We start from the raw sequence: 20432 nt of genomic DNA, 5'->3' as shown, positions 1-20432 counted from the left end.
AGGAAGATGACAAGGAAGTTTGTCTGTCTCAGCCTGGGCTCAGAGGGGGTAAATTTATACTCACCAAGAATCTGTAATCAAGACCCTGTCTTCAGGTAGAGCTGGGATTTGAATTTATACCATCGCCTCAGTATGAGAACAACTGAGCCAAGAGGTTCACATAAAAAGTGATCCTGAAAATACTATGCAGCCATAAAAAAGGATGAGTTCATGTCCTTTGCAGGGATATGGATGAAGCTGGAAACCATCATTCTCAGCAAACTATCACAAGGACAGAAAACCAAACACTGCATGTTCTCACTCATAGGTGGGAACTGAACAATGAGAACACTTGGACACAGGGCGGGGAACATCACACACCGGGGCCTGACAGGGGGTGGGGGGCTGGGGGAGGGATAGCACTGGGAGAAATATCTAATGTAAATGGAGAGTTTATGGGTACAGCAAACCAACATGGCACATATATACCTATGTAACAAACATGCACATTGTGCACATATACCCTAGACCTTAAAGTATTAAAAAAAAAAAAAAAAGTGATCCTGAAAAAGGATACTCCTCAGATACTTGAAAGAAGCAAGTTAAAAAACTCCCCAGAGATCACCCTAAACCCAGGCAAAATAACTACTGATAAAGTCCTATTGAAGACGTGCTCAAAATAAAAAACTTGAAAACACTTCGTTAAATAATGCACCATACACCATACATGAATGTCTGGAGGAACTATAAAGGGCAGTAGTATACCCCCAAAACTTCAAATAATATAATTATCAGGTAGAAACTATTTTTAAAGTATACTTAAAATAATTAAGGGCATAAAATAAGGAATTAAGTGCCTGGCCCGGTACTAAGTACTTTGGATATACTATAGGGTTTAATGGAGTGTGAATCAGATTCATACACTTAGACAGATCACTATAGTGGCTGCATGGTGGGAGCATCTGAAAAATCCAACACTGGAAACCAAGTGTTACAGTCATCAAAGAAAAAAACGGTGGACTAAACTAGGGCACTGACAGCAGGTATAAAGAACAGTGGACAAAATTATTTATAACTATAGGGTTTGGTGACAGATTGATCATGGTTTGGAAGGCATTGAGAGGAGTCTATAATTCCTAGGTTTCTGGTTTAAGTGATGGTTGAATGAAGAGGTCACAAAATGACATAAGAAATGTGGGAAGAGGTGTTAGAAGGAAGAAGGTAAGTACAATCTGGTCCACAGCAGATTTGAGGAACACCTTTACTTTGATGTTGATTAACAAGAAATTGAATACAGTAATCTGAAACATCTGGGTTAGAATTACAGATATCTAAGTTATCAGAGGAAGCAGTGAATAGAAATAAAATTGTCCAAGGACAACAGAGCGAGATGAAAAGCAGTCAACAATGGACTAAATCTTGAGGAAGACCAGTATTTATGAAATGGTCAGAGGATAGAAACAAACTGATTCAAGAAGAGTCACTGAGGTTTAAAATCAGAAGGGCACACAGTCACAGATATCTACAGGATATAGACTTTCAAGAAGGAAGAACTAATCATTGCTGTTTAATACAGAACTGACAATGAACAAGATCTGAAAAATAGGTACTGTGTTTAGCAATTTGGATATAACTGGTGTCTTTAGTTAAGGTGTTTTAGCTTCCTGATTAAAACTGACAAACTTCTAGCGAGACTGACAAAGAGTAAGAGAAAACATCAGGAATGAAGCAGAGGATATCATTATAGACATTGAAGACATCAAAAGGATAATAAGGGAACACTACGAAAATTCTACACACATAAATTTGACAATTTACATGAAGTGCACCAATTTCTCAAAAAACACAACTATCAAAACTCACTTAACATGAAATTGCTCATTTGAATACCCCTATAATTATTAAGGAAACTGAATTCATAACTTAAAATCCTCCAAAAGTAAATCTCCATGTTTAGATGGTTTCACCAGAGAATTCTACCAAACTTTTTTTTTTTTTTTTTTTTTTTTGAGATGGAGTCTCGCTCTGTCGCCCAGGCTGGAGTGCAGTGGCCAGATCTCAGCTCACTGCAAGCTCCACCTCCCGGGTTCACGCCATTCTCCTGCCTCAGCCTCCCGAGTAGCTGGGACTACAGGCACCCGCCACCTCGCCCGGCTAGTTTTTTTGGATTTTTTAGTAGAGACAGGGTTTCACCGTGTTAGCCAAGATGGTCTCGATCTCCTGACCTTGTGATCCGCTCGTCTCGGCCTCCTAAAGTGCTGGGATTACAGGCTTAAGCCACCGCGCCCGGCCTCTACCAAACATTTAAAAAGTATGAAAACAAATCCTATATAATCCCTTCCACAAAATAGAAGAGGAGCAAATATTTCTCAATTCATTTTGTTAAGTTAGTATCACCCTGATACAAAAACCTGAAAAGCCATTACAAAAAAACTACAGACCAATATTCTTCATAAATAAAGATGCAAAAGTCCGTAACAAAATATTAGGAATAATAATTCACAATTACATAAAAGGAATTATACCTCATGACCAAGTGAGGTTTATTCCAGGATGCAAGACTGGTTCAATATTCAAAAACCAATCATTATAATATACCATATCAATAGCCTAAAGAAAAAAAAAATCACATAATCATATTAAGTACATAGAAAAAGCAACTGACAAAATTCAATATCCATTCATGAAAACCCTCTTAGAAAAACCGTAATAGAGGGGAACTTCCTCAACTTGATAAAAGGTAACTACAAAAAACCTACAGCTAGTATTATACTTCATGGTGAGAAACTGAATGTTTTTACTCTAAGACTGGGAACAAGGCAAGGATGTCTGCTCTCACCTCTCTTCAATACAATGCTGAAGTTTTAGCCTATGCGATAGGCAAGAAAAGGAAAAAAATAGTACACAGATTGGGGAGGAAAAAATAAAACTGTCTCTGTTGGCAGATGACATGATTGTCCACATAGAATATCCCAAGGAATCTACAAAAAGCATTCTAGAATAAATGAGTTCTACAAGATTGCAGAATGTAAGATAAACATTCTATACGCCATTACTGAACATATGAATACCAAAATCAGAAATTCCATACCATTTAAAACTGCTAAGGAAAAAAGAAATATTCGGTGTAAATCTAAAAATCCATGTATAGCACCTGTATACTAAAAACTACAAAAAAAAAAAAAGGAAATAAATGGGAAAACTAGAAGACTCAGCATAGTAAAAAAATCAATTCTCCTCAAACTGATATGTTTAATATAATTTATATCAAAATAGCCACAAGATTTTTTAGAGATATAGACAAGATTATTCTAAAATTTATATGGAGAGGCAAAGAAATTGGAATAGTTGAAACAATTTTCATAAAAGAGGAAGAATCAGTCTACCCAATTTCAAGACTTACACAGCTACAGTTATCAAGACTATGTGGTACTGGCAGTGGGATAGGCACATAGATCAACGGAACAAAATAGAGAACCTAGAATTAGATTCACCATATAAGCCCAGCTGATTTTTGACAAAGCTGGTAAAGCAACTGAGTGGAGGAAAGAAGGAAAGATTGCTTTTGCAACAAATAATGCTGGAGCAATTAGGTATCTATACACACACGAAAAGGAACTTCGACCTCAGTCTCATACCTTATGTAAAAATTAACTCAAAATAGATCACACATTTAAGTTACACACAAAACTGTAAAACTTCCAGAAAAAAACAGGAGAAAATCTTCAGGACCTTAGGCTAGGCAAAGAGTTCTGAGACTTGATTTCAAAAGCACAATCTATACAAGGAAAAGCTGATAAACTGGACTTCATCAAAATTAAAACCTTTGGTTTGCAAAAGATCCTGTTAAGAGGGATGAAAAGAAAGCTACAAACTAGGAGAATTATGTCCAATAAAGGACTAGTGCCTTGACTATATTAAAACCCTATAAAGTCAACAGTATAATGAGAAACAATCCAGTTAGAAGAGAGACAAAACCCACAGAAACATTTCACAAAAGAAGATATACAAGTGGCAAATAAACACATGAAAAGATGTTTAACATCATTATTCATTAGGGAAACGCAAATTACAGCCACAATGAGATACCATTATGCACCTATCAGAATAGCTAAAATAAAACAGTGACTTCACCAAATGCTGGATGTGGATTAGAAACTGGATCACTCACACATTGCTGCGGGGAATGCAAAATGGTACCAGCATTCTGGAAAACTATTTGGCAGTTTCTTTAAAAATTAAACATTCAACTATCATATGATCCAACAATTGTAAACCTGGACATTTCTCCTAGAGAAAAGACATGTTCACACAGAAACCTATACAGAAATGTTTACAGCCACTTTATTTTTAATAGCCCCAAACTGGAAACAACCCAGATGTTCTTCATGGGTAAAATTGTTAATCAAACTGTGGCTCATCCATACTATGGAATACTACCCAGCAATAAAATGCAACCAACTATTGATACAAGCAACAACCTGGGAGAATCACTAAGGAATTATTATGCTGAGTTTAAAGAGTCAGTCCCAAAAGGTTACACACTCTATGATTCCATCTATATAGCATTATTGAAATTATAATTTATAGAGATGAGGAACAGACTACTGGGAATCAGAGGTTAAGGAGGGGGTGGGAGCAGGAGAGAAGTAGGTGTGGCTATAAAAGGGTAAAATGAGGGATCCATGCGGTGATGGAAATGTTCTGTATCTTTACCTTATCAATATCAATATCCTGGTTATGTGACTGTACCATAGTTTTGTGAGACGTTCTCTTATTGGGGAAAAATGGTTTAAGGGTATGGGATCTCTTTGCATTATTTCTTGCAACTGAATATGAATCTACAAATATCACAAAATTACAAATTTAATTTAAAAAAAAAACAAAATACACACAATCTTTATGCCTGCCACTAACTGTTCCTAACTCAATTAAGGCAAAACCATCCAAATTAACACTTTCAATCTGGCTTCTTAAAGAAAACAGGTCTTTATCAATTTTGAACATTTAAAACAGTAGGTAAAACAGAGTATTAGTTAAAGCCAAATCTATTTCTATATTTTAAGTTTTCCTCAGCAACTATTTATCAAGGACACTAAACCAGATGCTGGGAATATGGCAATGACAAAAATCAGACATGTTCCTAAACTTACACAGGTCCCTAAACATAAAACTGACATTGAATGAGTGACTTCAGTGAATAGTATTTTAGAAAGAAATGGATCTGAGTTAATCTGGGGGACAATTACACTGAGATGTGAAAATAAACAGGAGCTAGTTGAGCTACAAAGAAATGAGAAAGGATTTTTTATGAAGAGAGAACACTGTGGACAAAGGCTCTGGGTTATGAGAGAACAGGGACATTAAGACACTGAAAAGAACTCTAGTATAACAGGAATACAGAGAATTGGGGGCAGTTAGGCAAGAGTAGACTATGCAGAGCCTTAGAAAATAGTAGGAAATTGAGTCTCTACCTCAGAAACAACAGGAAGTCCTTGAAATATTTTAAAATTAGGGAAGCATCATATCTAGATTTGATATACATTTCTCCTTGGCTGCTGTGTAGAAAATGAAATGAAGTACAGTAAGAATGTGTACAAGGACATGGTGGAAACAGATGAGAGAAACTGTCAGGAGGCAGAATAGCCAGGAACAAGTAAAGGACAAGAATCACCTAATTTGCGTTAGGTGCATGGTGGATCCACTCACTAACACAGGAATCCTCAGAAAAGGCTTTGTGAGGAAACAGTTATTGAGTCTGAGGTACCTACAAAACATCCAAGCGAAAATGTAAATGGGCACCTTACTCTATAGATCTCAGAATTCAGAAGAGCAATCTAGGTTGCTAACACCAGTTAGACAGTCATGTGCCTATGTCACCTAGGGAAGAATGGAAAGCAGTGATTTGTCAACTTTGATGTTAACACTGGTTAAGAGAGTCATGTGCCTGTATCACCTAGGGAAGAATGGAAAGCAGTGATTCATCAACTTTGGTGTGCTTAAGGGACATCTTGAGAGCTGACTACAAATCCTGGTCACCAACCCCAGAGAGTGATTCAGTAGGCCTGGGAAATAAAAAGTATTTTTAACAAACATCTTCAAATGATTTTTGAAGTAAATGGTACACAGACATCTTGACAAACATTGTAATAAAAATAGAAGACAAGGGTATTGTGAAGAATCCTAACATTTCTTGGTTAAGTAAAGAAAAGGAAGAAGAACAAACAAAGAAAATCAATAAGCAGTCGGAGAGGGAGAGAAAAAACTGGAATGCATGGTATCAGGGAAGCACATGAAGATTTCAAGAAGTCTTCATGTGCTAAATGCTGCTAAGGACCAGTAAGATGAAAAATAAAAGGGTCCACAGAATTTACAGACATGGAATAGGTTAAGGAAAGAGAAGGAGATGAGGAAATGGAGACAACTCTCTTTTTTTTTTTTTTTTTTGGAGACAAGGTCTTGCTCTGTCACCCAGGTTGGAGTGCAGTGCTGTGATCTTGGCTCACTGCAGCCTCGGCCTCCCAGGCTCAAGCAAACCTCCCACCCAGCCTCCAGAGTAGCTGGGACTATAGCTGTGCACCACCACTCCCAGCTAATTTTGTGTGTGTGTGTAGAGACAAGGTTTTGCTATGTTGCCAAGGCTGTCTTGAACTCCTGAGCTCAAGTGATCTACCGACCTCGGCCTCCCAAATTGCTGGGATTACAGGCATGAGCCATCATCCCTGGCCAGAGACAACTCTTGTAAGATGTCTGGCTCTATAAAAAACGGATGAACAAGAAAGCACAGGATATTAGAGACGGTGTGGGGCAAAAAAAGAATTTGTTTGCTGCTTGACTTAGTTTTAGGGTGGGAAACACTTGAACATATATAAATGCATATGAGGAAAGCCAGAAGAAAAGGCAAGTCTCAAGATGTATGAGACAGAAATACTTTAATTCCTTTTTATCCTACTATAATAGTTATGATACAAAATAAATTATAATTATAGGTTTAAATCTCTTCTTAAATAAAAGCCACAATCTGTCCAAAATGTGACAAGATCCAAAAGTTATTTTCTATAACTAAGACAGGACAAATATTGATCTTTGGAGAAAAGCAAAAATAGTGAATAGCCTTACATATTCTGACTCTAAGGAAAGGGTGAGGCTCCTCACCAAGGGTAAAGATTAAAATTAAGGCAGCAGGCAGGAGGTGCCACCTGCTGGTAAAACACAAATTCTCAGTATTTTGACTGTGACAGAAATCAGTCTTAATAGGAATTTCAACTAACTCTGCTAGAGGTTACTTATGTCTCCAATAATAGCTTCTTGAGACTGAGAGAGAATCTAAGACCTTCCTACTGAGCAAAAAAAAAAAAAAAAAAAAAGTGTTTTAAAAACACTTCTATCAGTTGCTCACCTTGCCTTTATTTGAATACATTCCGTAATAAGAGGTGCATAAATCCAAGAGCTGTTACAACGTGAGTAGGTCATTTTAAATTGAAACACATCTTCTCCTAATTTCTACCCACTATATACTAGGCCTTCCCTCTGGAGCAATATGGCTAATCCCATAGGACAGCTTCCACCATCTCTAGGCGGGCATATCTCCACTTACTTTCTCCTCAGATTAAACAACCCAGTATTTTTTTTACCTGTTGTTTTTAAAACCGTCCACCATCTCAGTTGTGGGATGTGGCTGAGTTTATCAGCAGCCTACAAAATGACTTAGCAGTTTTATTTCAAACAGGCAACCCAGTAGTACTAGTACTTTCCTGTATCTGTGTCTTAACACACAGTTGGCTCATACTAAGTTTACGGTCAACTAAAATCCTGTCCACCTAGATCTTCCCGATCCAGTACTCACATAATTTGATTATTTGAATCTAATGAATCTAAGTCTTGATGTTAATCCTCATTAAATTTCAACTTATGATGATTTTGATTGCACTTTCTTGTCAAAATCACTTTGAACTTTGGTTCTTGACACTACCTAGATTTGACAGGCCAGTCACTAAATTTTCACCCAAATCAATGATAAAAACTTGGGTATGAAAGAGTCCTAAGATGTAATTAATACTAAGCCAGCAAAGAATATTTTTGGGTAGAAATATTTATCTAGTTGAAAATCTATTTGCTATTTACTAATCTATTCCAGCCACAAAGATAATGGAAAAATTAGGCAAATGCTTTAATGAAATCAATTATGTTATATCACAGGCATTCCAGGAATATATTATCTTTATATGCCTTTCAAAAAGGTAATTATATGAGTTTAACATGGTTGTTTTGAGGTGAATTCAAGGAAAACATTCACAAATCACATCAGGGATGTCAGCAGATAGTCTCCAAAGTCCACTCGACTTAAAAAAACAAACAAACAAACAAAAAAAAACCACTTTAAAAGTCAACCTATATAATTATTTTATGATTAAATATGATTAAACAAAACAAACATGCACTGGCTGACAGTGCATGCATTTCGCCCATCCTAATGCACTGAAGGTCACGTTTTCCAGAAGAAAACTGTCCTCCTGAATGGAATAAATTGTATCTCCCTGTATACACTCCACACTAATCAAGAATGCCTTATTTGAAAACTAATGAAAAGTTACTTGCAAATTATTCATGTTGGCCCAGATTGTTTCAACAGTATCATGGATTATAATTCTACTGGGTCTTGAGAGGTGAACAATCATAATGATATTACATATTACATATGGTAGGCTTCAGTTTTTAAATACACTTATCTGGACTTTTCCACTTTAAAACCATTCTCTGTGGTCACGAAAATGGAGTCAAAATGAGGAGCACTGTTCCATGGTATAGTGCGGCAGTCAGGATGTGAACCCTGAAGCCCACTGCTTGAATTCAAATCCTAGCTCTCTATTAGCTTTGTGACCTGGAACAAATCATTTAACCTGTCTGTGCCTTGGCGTCATTTACAAATGTGAATAGTAACAGCAGCCACCTTACAGAGTTATGGTAAGAATTAAATGAGTTAATAAACATGTATAAAGGGTCTGTAACAGTGCCAGCCACACAGTTAAGTATTAAACAGTTTAGATGCTTGCTGTAATTCTCATTCTTGGTCATTTATTAATATCACCCCTTCTCACTCATCTTCTCCCTGTGCTTGCTCTTAAAATAACAATATAATACAATGATTAGTTAAGAACTGGGCTTTGAAGTCACAAAGACCTGGATATGAGTCCCGGCTCCACCATTTACTATAATATTACCTTGTAACTTCACTTCACTTCACTCCTCTAAGCCTGTTTCCTCATCTATAAAATGGGGATTAAAAACGACACCTACTCCCTGGGGTGGTTGTGAGAATAAAAATACATGTCACACACTTTACATAGTACCTGGCACATCGTATGTGCTCAGTAAATCTTTGCTAAAAATCCCTATTTTGTACTCCACAGCATTTTGGTAGGCACAGTCTGGGCCATATCATTCTCCTTTCTGACAGTCTTACAAGTTCATGATACTTCTGGTATGTATCTTTAGTTATACGCCTTTCTCCATATTTATAGATGTTCTGTGATTTGCAGGTAGAACCTTCTTTCAACATTACTTTCTCCTTGAATGGTCAAAATTTTAGAATTTCCTGTTCCTTGCGAACTCATTCTTTTTTTGGAGCCTGTAGCCATGTGATTATATCCGTATTTTTTTCTGAGATATTTGCTTTCTAAATACTGGACTCATGCTATGTATATTTTTTATCATTATTATGATTGTTAAAATAAAGTGATAATTCTTCTCTCAAGGGTCTATCTCTTCTACTTCCCCAATCATTAGTAAAAATTAAATCCAGAGAAATAGCCGCCTCCATTGTTTCCTTTACCTCCTATGAGACTAAATCACTGATAAATCAAAAATTTTATCAAATATTCCTACCAAAAGAATGAGACTTCTAACAGGTAGCTAGATGGTTACAGGGCACATTACTACTAACATTTGTTTCTCTGTACATTCTGCAGTCTGCATCAGAAACTACCATCTACAGTTCCTGTATCTGAGATTCTTTACTATTTCTCCATCAGAACATCACCTTTGTTCCTTTCGTCTTTTAGAAAGAAGCTTTCTACCACGTTTTCCCTGACATGGTGGTTTCTATATTCTCCACACACACACACATACTCATTCCATTCACCCCTCCTAGTTTTTTCTACTAGATGATTTTTTTCAACAAAATATACCTTCCAATGGCCAGAGTTCCTACAACCTATTGCTGATAGGTATATTCTTGTTACAAATATTAAGTTTTCTATCTATACTGCGTTGGTATACACAAGTATTTATATATAAGGTATTGTTTCCAAACAGTTTTGTTCCCAAATGCTTTCTTTCTACCATATGTCTTCTTATTTATTTTTATAATTATTATCTAGGCTTATTTCTCCTTCTCTACTGATTAATAAGCATCCAAACAGAGTAATAACACTTACTCTACCAGAAGCTCACTAGCGTGGCATTGAACAGTACAGTTCAGGAAGCCAAATGCTTCTCTGATACCAGCCAACTCTTAACTGCCATATCTATTCTTGTCTTCCAATGTTACAAGCATCAAATAGAATATAAAAAGATAGGACCTGTGCCTGCTCTTTAGAACTTCAAAATCCCTAGATTTCTTCTAAATATTTCCATTAATGTAAACCAAAAAAAAACATTATTTTGACTAGACTACAAACTTTAAGAGAGTAAAGATCATGTAAATTTCACCCACTATTGCCCAGTACCAAGTACTTATTAGACCACAGGACACACACTTTAGCCAAATCCTGCCCAAAGCCTGTTTCTGTATTGTTCACAGCTAAGAATGGACTTTACAATTTTAAGGAGTTGCTTAAAAAATCAAAAAACAAAAAAAGGAAGAAAAAGATGTGACAGAGACCACTGTAGCCTGTAAAGCCTAAACTCTGCCATCTGAGTCTTTTTAGAAAAAGTCTGCTGACCCCTGTGTTGGACACTCAAATATTTGTTAAAAGAGGAGGTAGGGAGAGGGAAAGGAGCAGTAGGAATGGGGAACAGAGATGTGCAATGAATATAACCGGAGAGCACTGCAGAAAGAAAAACCTGCATAATAAATACTATACACGTCTGTACATTGTTCTTCGGCTTTCATTTTCATTAAGTTCCAAGATAAACTAAAGGTCTTTCGTTAGCATATTTTATAGATCATATATATATTTTTTGTGATTGATCTATTATTCTTAAGTTATAGGTGCTCCTAGGAGAACTAAATTTAAACCCTGGCAGTACTAAATAACCTAGTTAACATAAATATCAGTCACCAGCAAGATGTCAGCCACTATAAGGTATCAGTTTACAGGAAAGGATCTTCACACGTATATCCTTTCCTTCCACACAGCACTAAGCAGCTAAGTGCTAAGTAACACTCCACAACGTTTTACTCATTTATACCCATTACTTAAAAATATAATCATTTAGAATGTTCTACAAGCCCTTCAATAAAGTTTTGAATACTAAAAACATATTTAACCAAAAATGAAAGTCACATTCTCAAGTGACATAAAAGAGCAGTATTAGACCTATCCAGAGCACTGTCTACCAGAAGCACATGCAAACGTGTACCTGAAAATGCTGCTCCATCACTTGGATTTTTCCTTGGTCTGGGCACTTTTTCAGAGCTCGATCTGCATAATGGAATAGGATTTCTACCATCTGTAAGGAAAATAGCCTGGCATAGCCATTAAAATATATCTCTAAAGTTTTTCAATATTTATGTGGCCCTCCTAAATAATATAGAATTCGAATGTTATATTAAAATTATAATTGAAAATGTTAGTGGCTTTATTTACCAACTTTTTAAAACTCTAGTCTCATTTCTTTCAGCCTCAGGGCTAGTACTAATTTGCTAATCTTTCTTAAGAAATATCTCTATGTTCTAGACCTCAGTGGTATCTACACTGCTCAGAAAATGAAACATTCAAATTCTTCAGTAATCCTCTGCCTTAGGTGTTTCCCTAAAGAGCACAGATGAGCAAATCATTCGGAGTCTAAGGAGTGACCGACTTCTATCCAAGTTTTCTACAAATGTTTCTACAAATGTTTCTATTAATCTGGAATATAATTTTTACCAATGCATTTACACAACAAAAGGGAAGAAATACTATAGTCAATTAATTCAGCCCAGTCTGGAGTAGGAACGGAAAGTCAGTATTAAATAGCATCAATTATATTGATGCTAATTGATAATAACATTAAAACATTAACCCTCTCTGCTGGTTCTGGGCAACACAAACATTGCACATACAGTATTTCTCATAGTTACTTAATAAGTTCATAAAAACTGACAAATGTCAATTTTCTCTGGCCTATTACTTGGTTCAGAAATAATCCAGATTCTCAGGTTTTCTTCCTCCTCCTTCCTGCTGGCTTTTGGCTATGTACTTTATTACCTTCATAAAAGAGTGAGCAAGGGAAAAAGAAAAGGTGATTAAGAAAGAATTTTAAAAGTATTCAAGATGACACAGAGAATTGTAACCGGAATTTTTTTTTTTTTTTTTTTTTTTTTTAGATACAGGTCTCACTCTGTCACCCAGGCTGGAGTGCAGTGGCGCAATCATAGCTCAACTGTAGCCTTGAACTCCTAGCCTCAAGTGATCCTCTGGCCTCGGCCTCCCAAGTAGCTAGGACTACAGGTGCATACTACCATGCCTAGCTAATTTTTTTATTTTTTGTAGAGATGAGGTCTTGCTATTTTGCCCATGCTACTCTTGAACCCCTGACCCCAAGTGTGTGTGTGTGTGTGTGTGTGTGTGTTTAATACACTCTCTCCTAGATTGTAGCCATTTACCTACTCATGCCCAAAGATATGAGCAAATGCCAAAAGCAAATCTGTACTGCATTCTAGTAAAGGCCCTATTAAAACACTCACCCGGTCTGCAACAATAGCCTTTCGCTTACTGGCATCCCCTGATAATCCTGCAGAGAAGGAAAATCCAACAAAAAAACAAAAGTTAGTCCACATCTTTAGTAGTGACACTATGTCTGGTTTCATATTCATAAGACGTGTAACATCAGGTATAATTGTAACAATCCTTAGGTATCAAAATGTTGGATAATACACCATAATAGGAACACCTCAAATCTACTGGACCAGATAGCACATCAATGTACTTCTCTTTCGTTCTAATAGTAATTTCCTTACAAAATAATTTTTAAAGTGACATTTTAATTTCTATACCCTCTATTTGTCACCTTAACCTTCTTAACTGAAAATCTATAAGGTTTAATAGCATCCTGTTTATAAATTTATAAACACTTGAACACTCAGCTAAAAGTGTCCTGTGAGTGGTTAGTACTATCCGTTCCCTCTACTCCAGGAGAACCATGTCTACTACACTGTAATTCTGTCTACTCACCCACTACAGCTTTTGCTTTTCCTTCATGGAAAGACCACGCAAGAGCCAAGGCTTCTGTAAGACAATCTTGTTTCAGGAGATGATCCACTCTCTAAATGGAAAAATGAGAGAAATCAGACCCCTTTGTCCGACCAGTCACCAGTCAGAATTCCTATTCCACCTCAAATCTTTCCAGAAGTTGCTGCTTAGTGGCAAAAATTATTTTAATAATTATGTGAATATCTTATTTCAAAGAAAAATATCTTAAAGCACTAGATAGTATAGTGACTGTATAGGCTAGTATAGACAGCCACAGGGCCTAAATATGAAAAGGGGTAATAGCTGGAATGTCATTGTAGAAGAAATGGCTAGTTGTTTATCACAACATTGATTTCTCCCTCCTTGGTAGTAACAAACCCCATGTTTATTTGAGACAGCAATATAGCAGCTGAAGGATATTTCTAAGACTACCTCGTAGCCACTGGGAACAATGTGACTAAGCTCTGGCTAATGACAAGTGGAAGTGTTGTCTGGTATTTCTGGGATGTCATCTTAAGAGGTAGGAGACATCCTTTATTTTTCTCTTTCTTCCTTCCTAAAATGTGGTAACAGCTGGAGCTCTAGCAACCACACTGAATTATAAAATGACCCTGAGACCAGAACATCAAAGACAAACATGGTGGAACAGGACAGCACGCTTAAGCTTATGGAATTCCTACAACAGTTGCGGACCACCTAGCTCCAGGTTGCTTTTACATGACACAGAAATCTTATTTAAGCCACTATTATTTTGAATTTTCTAATATATGTAGACAAACCTAATTCTAACTTATAATGTCAGTTCTAGCAAATCAAGTACCTAACAGCTATAATAGTTTTCATGTACATTCTGAAATTAAGAAGCTTACCAAATAATCTTCTGAAAAGTCAAAACAGAAATGTTAAGAAGCTATCAATTCAGTAACTCTGACATGTGAAATTACTTGGAACTCACCTCTCTCCAGCTCCTCAGCATCATCACATAAACAGACTGAAAAGTAAAGAGATGGAAATTAAAATGATCACCCTTAACAGACTTCTTTGGGAGATACATTCGTCATAGTCCCACATCTCACTTGACAGCTCTTTAAGTAAAACATTTCATAATACAGTTAGAAGTATATCTTAGAATTTACTAATGCGTCTTCAAGAACGCTTTTCTTTTTTTTGGGACAGAGTCTCGCTCTGTTGCCCAGGCTGGAGTGCAGCAGCGGGATCTTGGCTCACTGCAACCTCCTTCTCCGGGGTTCAAATGATTCTCATTCCTCAGCTTCTTGAGTAGCTGAGATTACAGGCGCCTGTCACCACAACTGGCTAATTTTTGTATTTTTACTAGAGACAGGGTTTTGCCATGTTGGCCAGGCTGGTCTTGAACTCTCAGCCTCATGTGATCTGCCCGCCGAGGCCTTCCAAAGTGCTGGGATTACAGGTGTGAGCCAACGCATCTGGCCTAGAACCCACATTAAAGAGTAAGTCAAATATTTAAAGGCCTACAGTCCAAGAAGGAGTTAATTCCATGGACAAGAAGCAAGGAAAGTCCAAGCTCATTTCCCTCTACTGACTTGGCAATATTTTGGTTAAATTTTAATAATGAAGAAATGTTTCTCCATATTTTTAAAAAAGCACAGGAACAAATTGAGATAAATTGAGATACAAAAAGTTCCTATTCCAACAATTCTATTCTAAGTCAAATACCTCAACGCATTTTAATCAGCATCCTAGGCTGATCTAAGCTAAAAGCCATCTTAATTACATGACAAATATCGACGATTAGGTAGCTGTCTGATCATAAAAACATAAATGTGAAGGACGCTTACAAAAGCACAACTCTGAATCAAGAAAATAAGCATCCTATTAGCCAGCACCTAAACAAAAGTAAAGAATATGTCTAAAAGTGGAGGAAAAAAAAATAATTAACTAAAAATTATGACTACCTAACCACAAACCATTTTGGATAATTGCTGATCAATATTCACTTCGCAATATACTGCCCTCTTTACCAGCAATCTCCTTCAGCCTCAACTACCCCGATACATAGAAATACCAACTCACAGAGTAAAAGAGCTTACTTTTGTCCCCAAATAAAAGATCTGACCACCATAGCTACTGATGGATTGATAACAAGCCTTCTCTCCAACCAAAGCCTGGAAAAAAAACATACATACAAAAAAGGTTAAAAAAATTCCTTTGTATTTAATGTATTTTTTAACATTTCGTCACTATTAATGACTTACTAGTTACACGCCTTTTTTAGTGATTATAGTTTACAATGTGTAATTTATCTCAGTCTACATTTAAATAATGTTTGACATATGCTGTAAGAACCTTGCAATGATGTACTTTCATCTCCTACATCCCGGCGCTATGTACTATTTTTGTTATATATACTGCTTCTATAGATCATAAACTTCACAACACATTATTTTTGTTTTAGACGGTCAATTGCTTTTGTTAAACAACAGTATTGAGATATAACATACACCATAAAATTCACTCATTAGCCACACAATTCAATGATTTTTTAGTAAATTCACAGTTGTTCAGCCATTATCAAAACCCATTTTGAGAACATTATCATCACTCGGCAAAGATCCTTATACCCATCTGTAGTCAATCCCATTCCCACCTCCAAACCCAGGTAACCACTAATGTACATCTGTCTCTAAATTACACTGACCTTTTCTAGACATTTTATATCAATAGAATTAAACAAAAATGTGCTCTTATTGTATGTCTTCTTTCACTTAGTATTTTTAAGGTTCATCCATGTTGTAGCCAAGTATCAGTTGTCATACTTTTCACTGTGGAAGAGTATTCTATTAAATGGCTATGCCACATTTTGTACATCCCTTTACCAGTTAGTGAATATTTAGATTGTTTTCACTCTTCAGTTATGAAGAACAATACTACTATGTGTGTTCATATACAAGTTTTTATATAAGCATGTATTTCCAACTCTTTTGGAAACACACTTAGGAGCAGAACTTCTGGGTCAGATTGGTAATTCAATGTTTAACTTTTTTTTTTCTTTTTAAGATAGAGTCTCACTCTGTACCCCAGGCTGGAGTGCAGTGGCACAATCTCAGCTCACTGCAACCTCTGCCTCCCAGGTTCAAGCGATTCTCCTGCCTCCACCTACCGAGTAGCTGGGATTACAGGTGCTTACCACCAAGTCTAGCTGATTTTTGTATTTTTAGTAGAGACAGGGTTTCACTACGTTGCCCAGGCTGGTCTCGAACTCCTGACCTCAGGTGATCCTCCCACCTCGGCCTCCCAAAGTGCTGGGATTACAGGCAAGAGCCACCATGCCCGGCCTCAATGTTTAACTTTTTAATAAAGTGCCAAACCATCTTCCACAGCATTTGCACCATTTTGGTTTCCTACCATCAATCTATGAGGCTTCCAATATCGCCACATCCTTGCCAACACTTGTTATTCTTTTTTTTATGATAGCCTTCCCACTTCCCAGTGGGTGTGAAGCAGTATTTCATTTGATTTTGATTAGGTATTTGATCCCTAATACCTAATGATGTTGAGCAGTGCCCCAAGTGTTCATTGTCCACTTCTAAATCTTTACAGATCACTGCCGACTATCTGATGAGAAATGTGTTCTCATAATTATTGCTCCTCTGCATTTAATGTGTCTTTTTTTCCCACTGGTTGCTTTAAAATTTTTCTCCTTATCACTAATTTTGATCAATTCATATACAGTTTATTTTAGTTGTGCTTGGGTTCACTGAGCTTCTTAAACGTGTGTGTCTACAGTTTTAGAAAAGTTTTTGACCATTATTTTTTCCAATTTCTTCTCTCCTTTCCTTTAGAGATTGTAACTACACGTACATTAGGCTATCTGACGTGTTCTCACAGTTCACTAATACTATTTCTTAAAATTATTTTTCTGTGTTTCATTTTGTATAATTTCTGTTGTATCTTCAAATTCATTAATCGTTTTTTCTGTGTTGCCTAATCTGCCATTAATCCCATCCAGTGCATTTTTTTTCATCTATTAGCACTGGTTTTCATCTCTAGAAGTCTGATGTGCATCTTTTTAAATATCTTCCATGTCTCTACTTAACTTTTTTAACTAAAGAGTATAGTTATAATAACTTTTATGTCTTTGTCTGCTAACATTTATGTCAGGTGTGAGTTAGTTTTTATTTTTCTCCTCATTATAGGTTGTTTTTCTTCTTTGCATACCTAGTAATCTCTAATTGGATGAGAAACATTGTGAATTTTAACTTGTTGGTTTCTGGATCTTTCTGTATTCCTTTTTTTTTTTTTTTTTTTTGAGACGGAGTCTCGCTGTCGCCCAGGCTTGAGTGCAGTGGGGTGATCTCGGCTCCCTGCAAGCTCCACCTCCCAGGTTCACACCATTCTCCTGCCTCAGCCTACAGAGTAGCTGGGACTACAGGCGCCCGCCACCTCGCCCAGCTAATTTTTTATATATTTAGTAGAGACTGGGTTTCACTGTGTTAGCCAGGATGGTCTCCATCTCCTGACCTTGTGATCCACCCACCTCGGTCTCCCAAAGTGTTGGGATTACAGGCGTGAGCCACTGCGCCCAGCCAATATTCTTGTGCTTTGTTCTAGAAGATAAGTGATTTGGAAACAGTTTGATCCTTTCTGGTCTTACTTTTAAGATGTGTTAGCTGGGACCAGTGCGCTATTTATTCTAGTCCTAATGAGGCAAGACGACTGTGAGGTCTCTACCCACTGTCCTGTGAATCATGAAGCTTTCCATTCTGGCTGGTGTAACAAGCACTGTTTCCAGCCCTGTGTAAGCACTAGATACGGTTCCCTCTAAACCTTTCAAATGGCTCTTTCCTGGTCCTTGGGCAGCTTCCTTGTATGCATTTGCTGATTAGGAGTCTGATGAACACTCAAGGGGGACTCTTTCATAGTGCTCTTTTCTCCAGTACTCTCTCTTGCAAACTCAACCCAATTTTGTCTTCCTGCAATCTCAGCTGTGTCTTCTCAACTCATGGAGTCTTCTAGGCTCCAATTGGGTTCCTCCACAGCCCAGATGCCCTCTGGAGGCTGGAAGCTAGGACAATCACAGAGTTCACAGCATTTGTTCCCCATTTTGTGAGAGATTGCTGTCCGTCATTACAGATGTCCAGTGTCTTAAGAACTGCTGTTTACTTTTCTTCTTCTTCTTCCCTTCCCCTTCCCCTCCCCCTCCCCCTCCCTTCTCCTTCACCTTCTTCGGTTATTTCAAGCAGGAGAGTAAATCTAATTCCCCACAACTCTATCTTGGCTAAAAGTACAATTTCAAAGTCCACTGGTATTTTTAATACCATTCAAACACAAGAAAATAAAGTATGGAACAGTAATTATTATTATCACTTAGTGAATTATATTGCACTATCATTTCTTATTCTGACTTTTCTTGGTTTTTAAAGTGGGAGGCTGGAAGACCCTTTCATATATATTTTACGCTCTGAAGTTTTAATATGAGGGAGATTTGAGCAAAGCCTACACATCATGCTATAGTCACTCATTAAATATTACCATCATTACTATTTTTTTCAAAAAATGATCCAAGGAAGTCTCACGATGGTCTAAATTTCCTACTTAAAGATTTGTGGTTTAGGAACATGAGATCACAATTCAAGTTGATTGAACTATAAACTATCTGTGGAAATTGCTTAAGGCCATTATTGTAGTTGCTTAACGATACAATAAAATTAATGCTAAGGCCATAACTCTGTTGTGTCCTCCTTCTCTCTAGGCTCCTGCATCTCATCTATTACCTATTTCTAGAGTATCTTCTTTCTCTTGAAGCCATCTTTGCTTTTTAATACCCACAGCAACCATACCTGTTCAAGCCTTTACCATTATCACTCAAATATTTCCAAAGCCTCATAGGGTACCTGTCTGTAGTTACTTATCCCTTAAATCTATCAGGCTTATTACTGCCAAATTAAGCTTTCTAAAAATATTTTGACTTTACAGTTTTTCTCACAAATTTTCCATACTTCATTATTTTAGTATAAAAATTAAAACTGGTATTAAGTAAGTAACATTTCTGAATAGAAGGGAACAAAAATTATTGTTTTAGCTTGTATTATTAAAAACTTACAAGCACATTCACACCCACTTCAACCTAGTGGCTTTTAAATAAACACCTCAAGACAGAAAAAGGTAACTCCTCAGAGTTCCTATTTCTAAAACAAATACAACAAAATACCAAGTTTATCAAAGCAATACCAAGATAAGTGATTATCCTTACCAGTGCCTGGCTAACATTTCCTCCAGTGGCTAGTGATTTGAAATGGCTGCTATTATAGACCAGCTGAACTTCTGAGATCTCCACTGTCTCCAATTCCTCTTGTGTTTGCCGATCAATCACATGCAACTTCTCTACGCTGTCTAAGAGCACAACTGTGCGTGAATTTATCCACTGTAATTCAAGCACACAACAAAACAAAAGAGAGACCACACCCACATCATCATTTGGGTCAAGAAGAAAGCTTGGCTCCTCGATTAAATTACATTGAGGACTTTATCCATTTAACATTAACATGGCAACACAATCAAAGCAAGAATTACTCAGTGACAGGCCAGAGAACAGTAGCTACAATATACTACTAACTTTTGAAAATGTTAAAATGACACTTGCACAGTGTAAAAGAAGACTAAAAGCTGTAGGTGGATTAGAGCACATCGTTTTTTATAAAAGATTTTTAAAAGCAACTGGCACAAATGACTTCAGTATCATGACAAACTCTGCATTTCTAGTTTTTATGATACTGCTAAAACAAAAGAACAAAGTAAAGCCCATAAACCTAGCTGGTCAAAGGACAATTGTCAGCACTGAAGCAATACATATTTTAAAATAGAAGCTATTTTAAAAATCTACTTCCTTCAAAATCTCTCTTAAATTACGAGAGTCCTTTGTTCTATTTCTCTGTATCTCCCAAATTTTCTTTAATAAGTACTATTATAATTTTAAAAGTACTAACAATAATAACTTTAAAAATCTTCTGAAGGATGCCATTTTAACAAATTTCTTGGGTTATGTATTAAATCAGATTTCTTATTTTCAAATTTTTTTTT

General features: G+C 36.6%; 1 protein-coding gene across 3 annotated transcripts in view; it reads right to left on the bottom strand.

Annotated features, from left to right (window-relative positions):
* Positions 1 to 20432, bottom strand: part of LOC105480138 (VPS8 subunit of CORVET complex) — a 246721-nt gene that overhangs the window by 175597 nt on the left and 50692 nt on the right. For all 3 annotated transcript variants that reach the window (XR_011619950.1, XM_011738646.2, XM_071091396.1), the window contains exons 15-20: positions 19606 to 19776; positions 15443 to 15517; positions 14329 to 14364; positions 13356 to 13446; positions 12869 to 12915; positions 11563 to 11652 (exon numbers count right to left, since the gene is read on the bottom strand). Coding sequence is in view for 2 of the 3 variants with exons in the window: in XM_011738646.2 (XP_011736948.2) it covers positions 11563 to 11652; positions 12869 to 12915; positions 13356 to 13446; positions 14329 to 14364; positions 15443 to 15517; positions 19606 to 19776 (510 nt within the window). In the remaining variant the exon portion in view is untranslated. The remainder of the gene's footprint in view (positions 1 to 11562; positions 11653 to 12868; positions 12916 to 13355; positions 13447 to 14328; positions 14365 to 15442; positions 15518 to 19605; positions 19777 to 20432) is intronic.

This window comes from Macaca nemestrina, chromosome 2 (assembly GCF_043159975.1).
Source record: "Macaca nemestrina isolate mMacNem1 chromosome 2, mMacNem.hap1, whole genome shotgun sequence".
Classification (NCBI taxonomy): domain Eukaryota; kingdom Metazoa; phylum Chordata; class Mammalia; order Primates; family Cercopithecidae; genus Macaca; species Macaca nemestrina.
The sequence above is the reverse complement of the archived record's forward strand: the minus strand, read 5'-3'. Positions and strand labels throughout refer to the sequence as shown.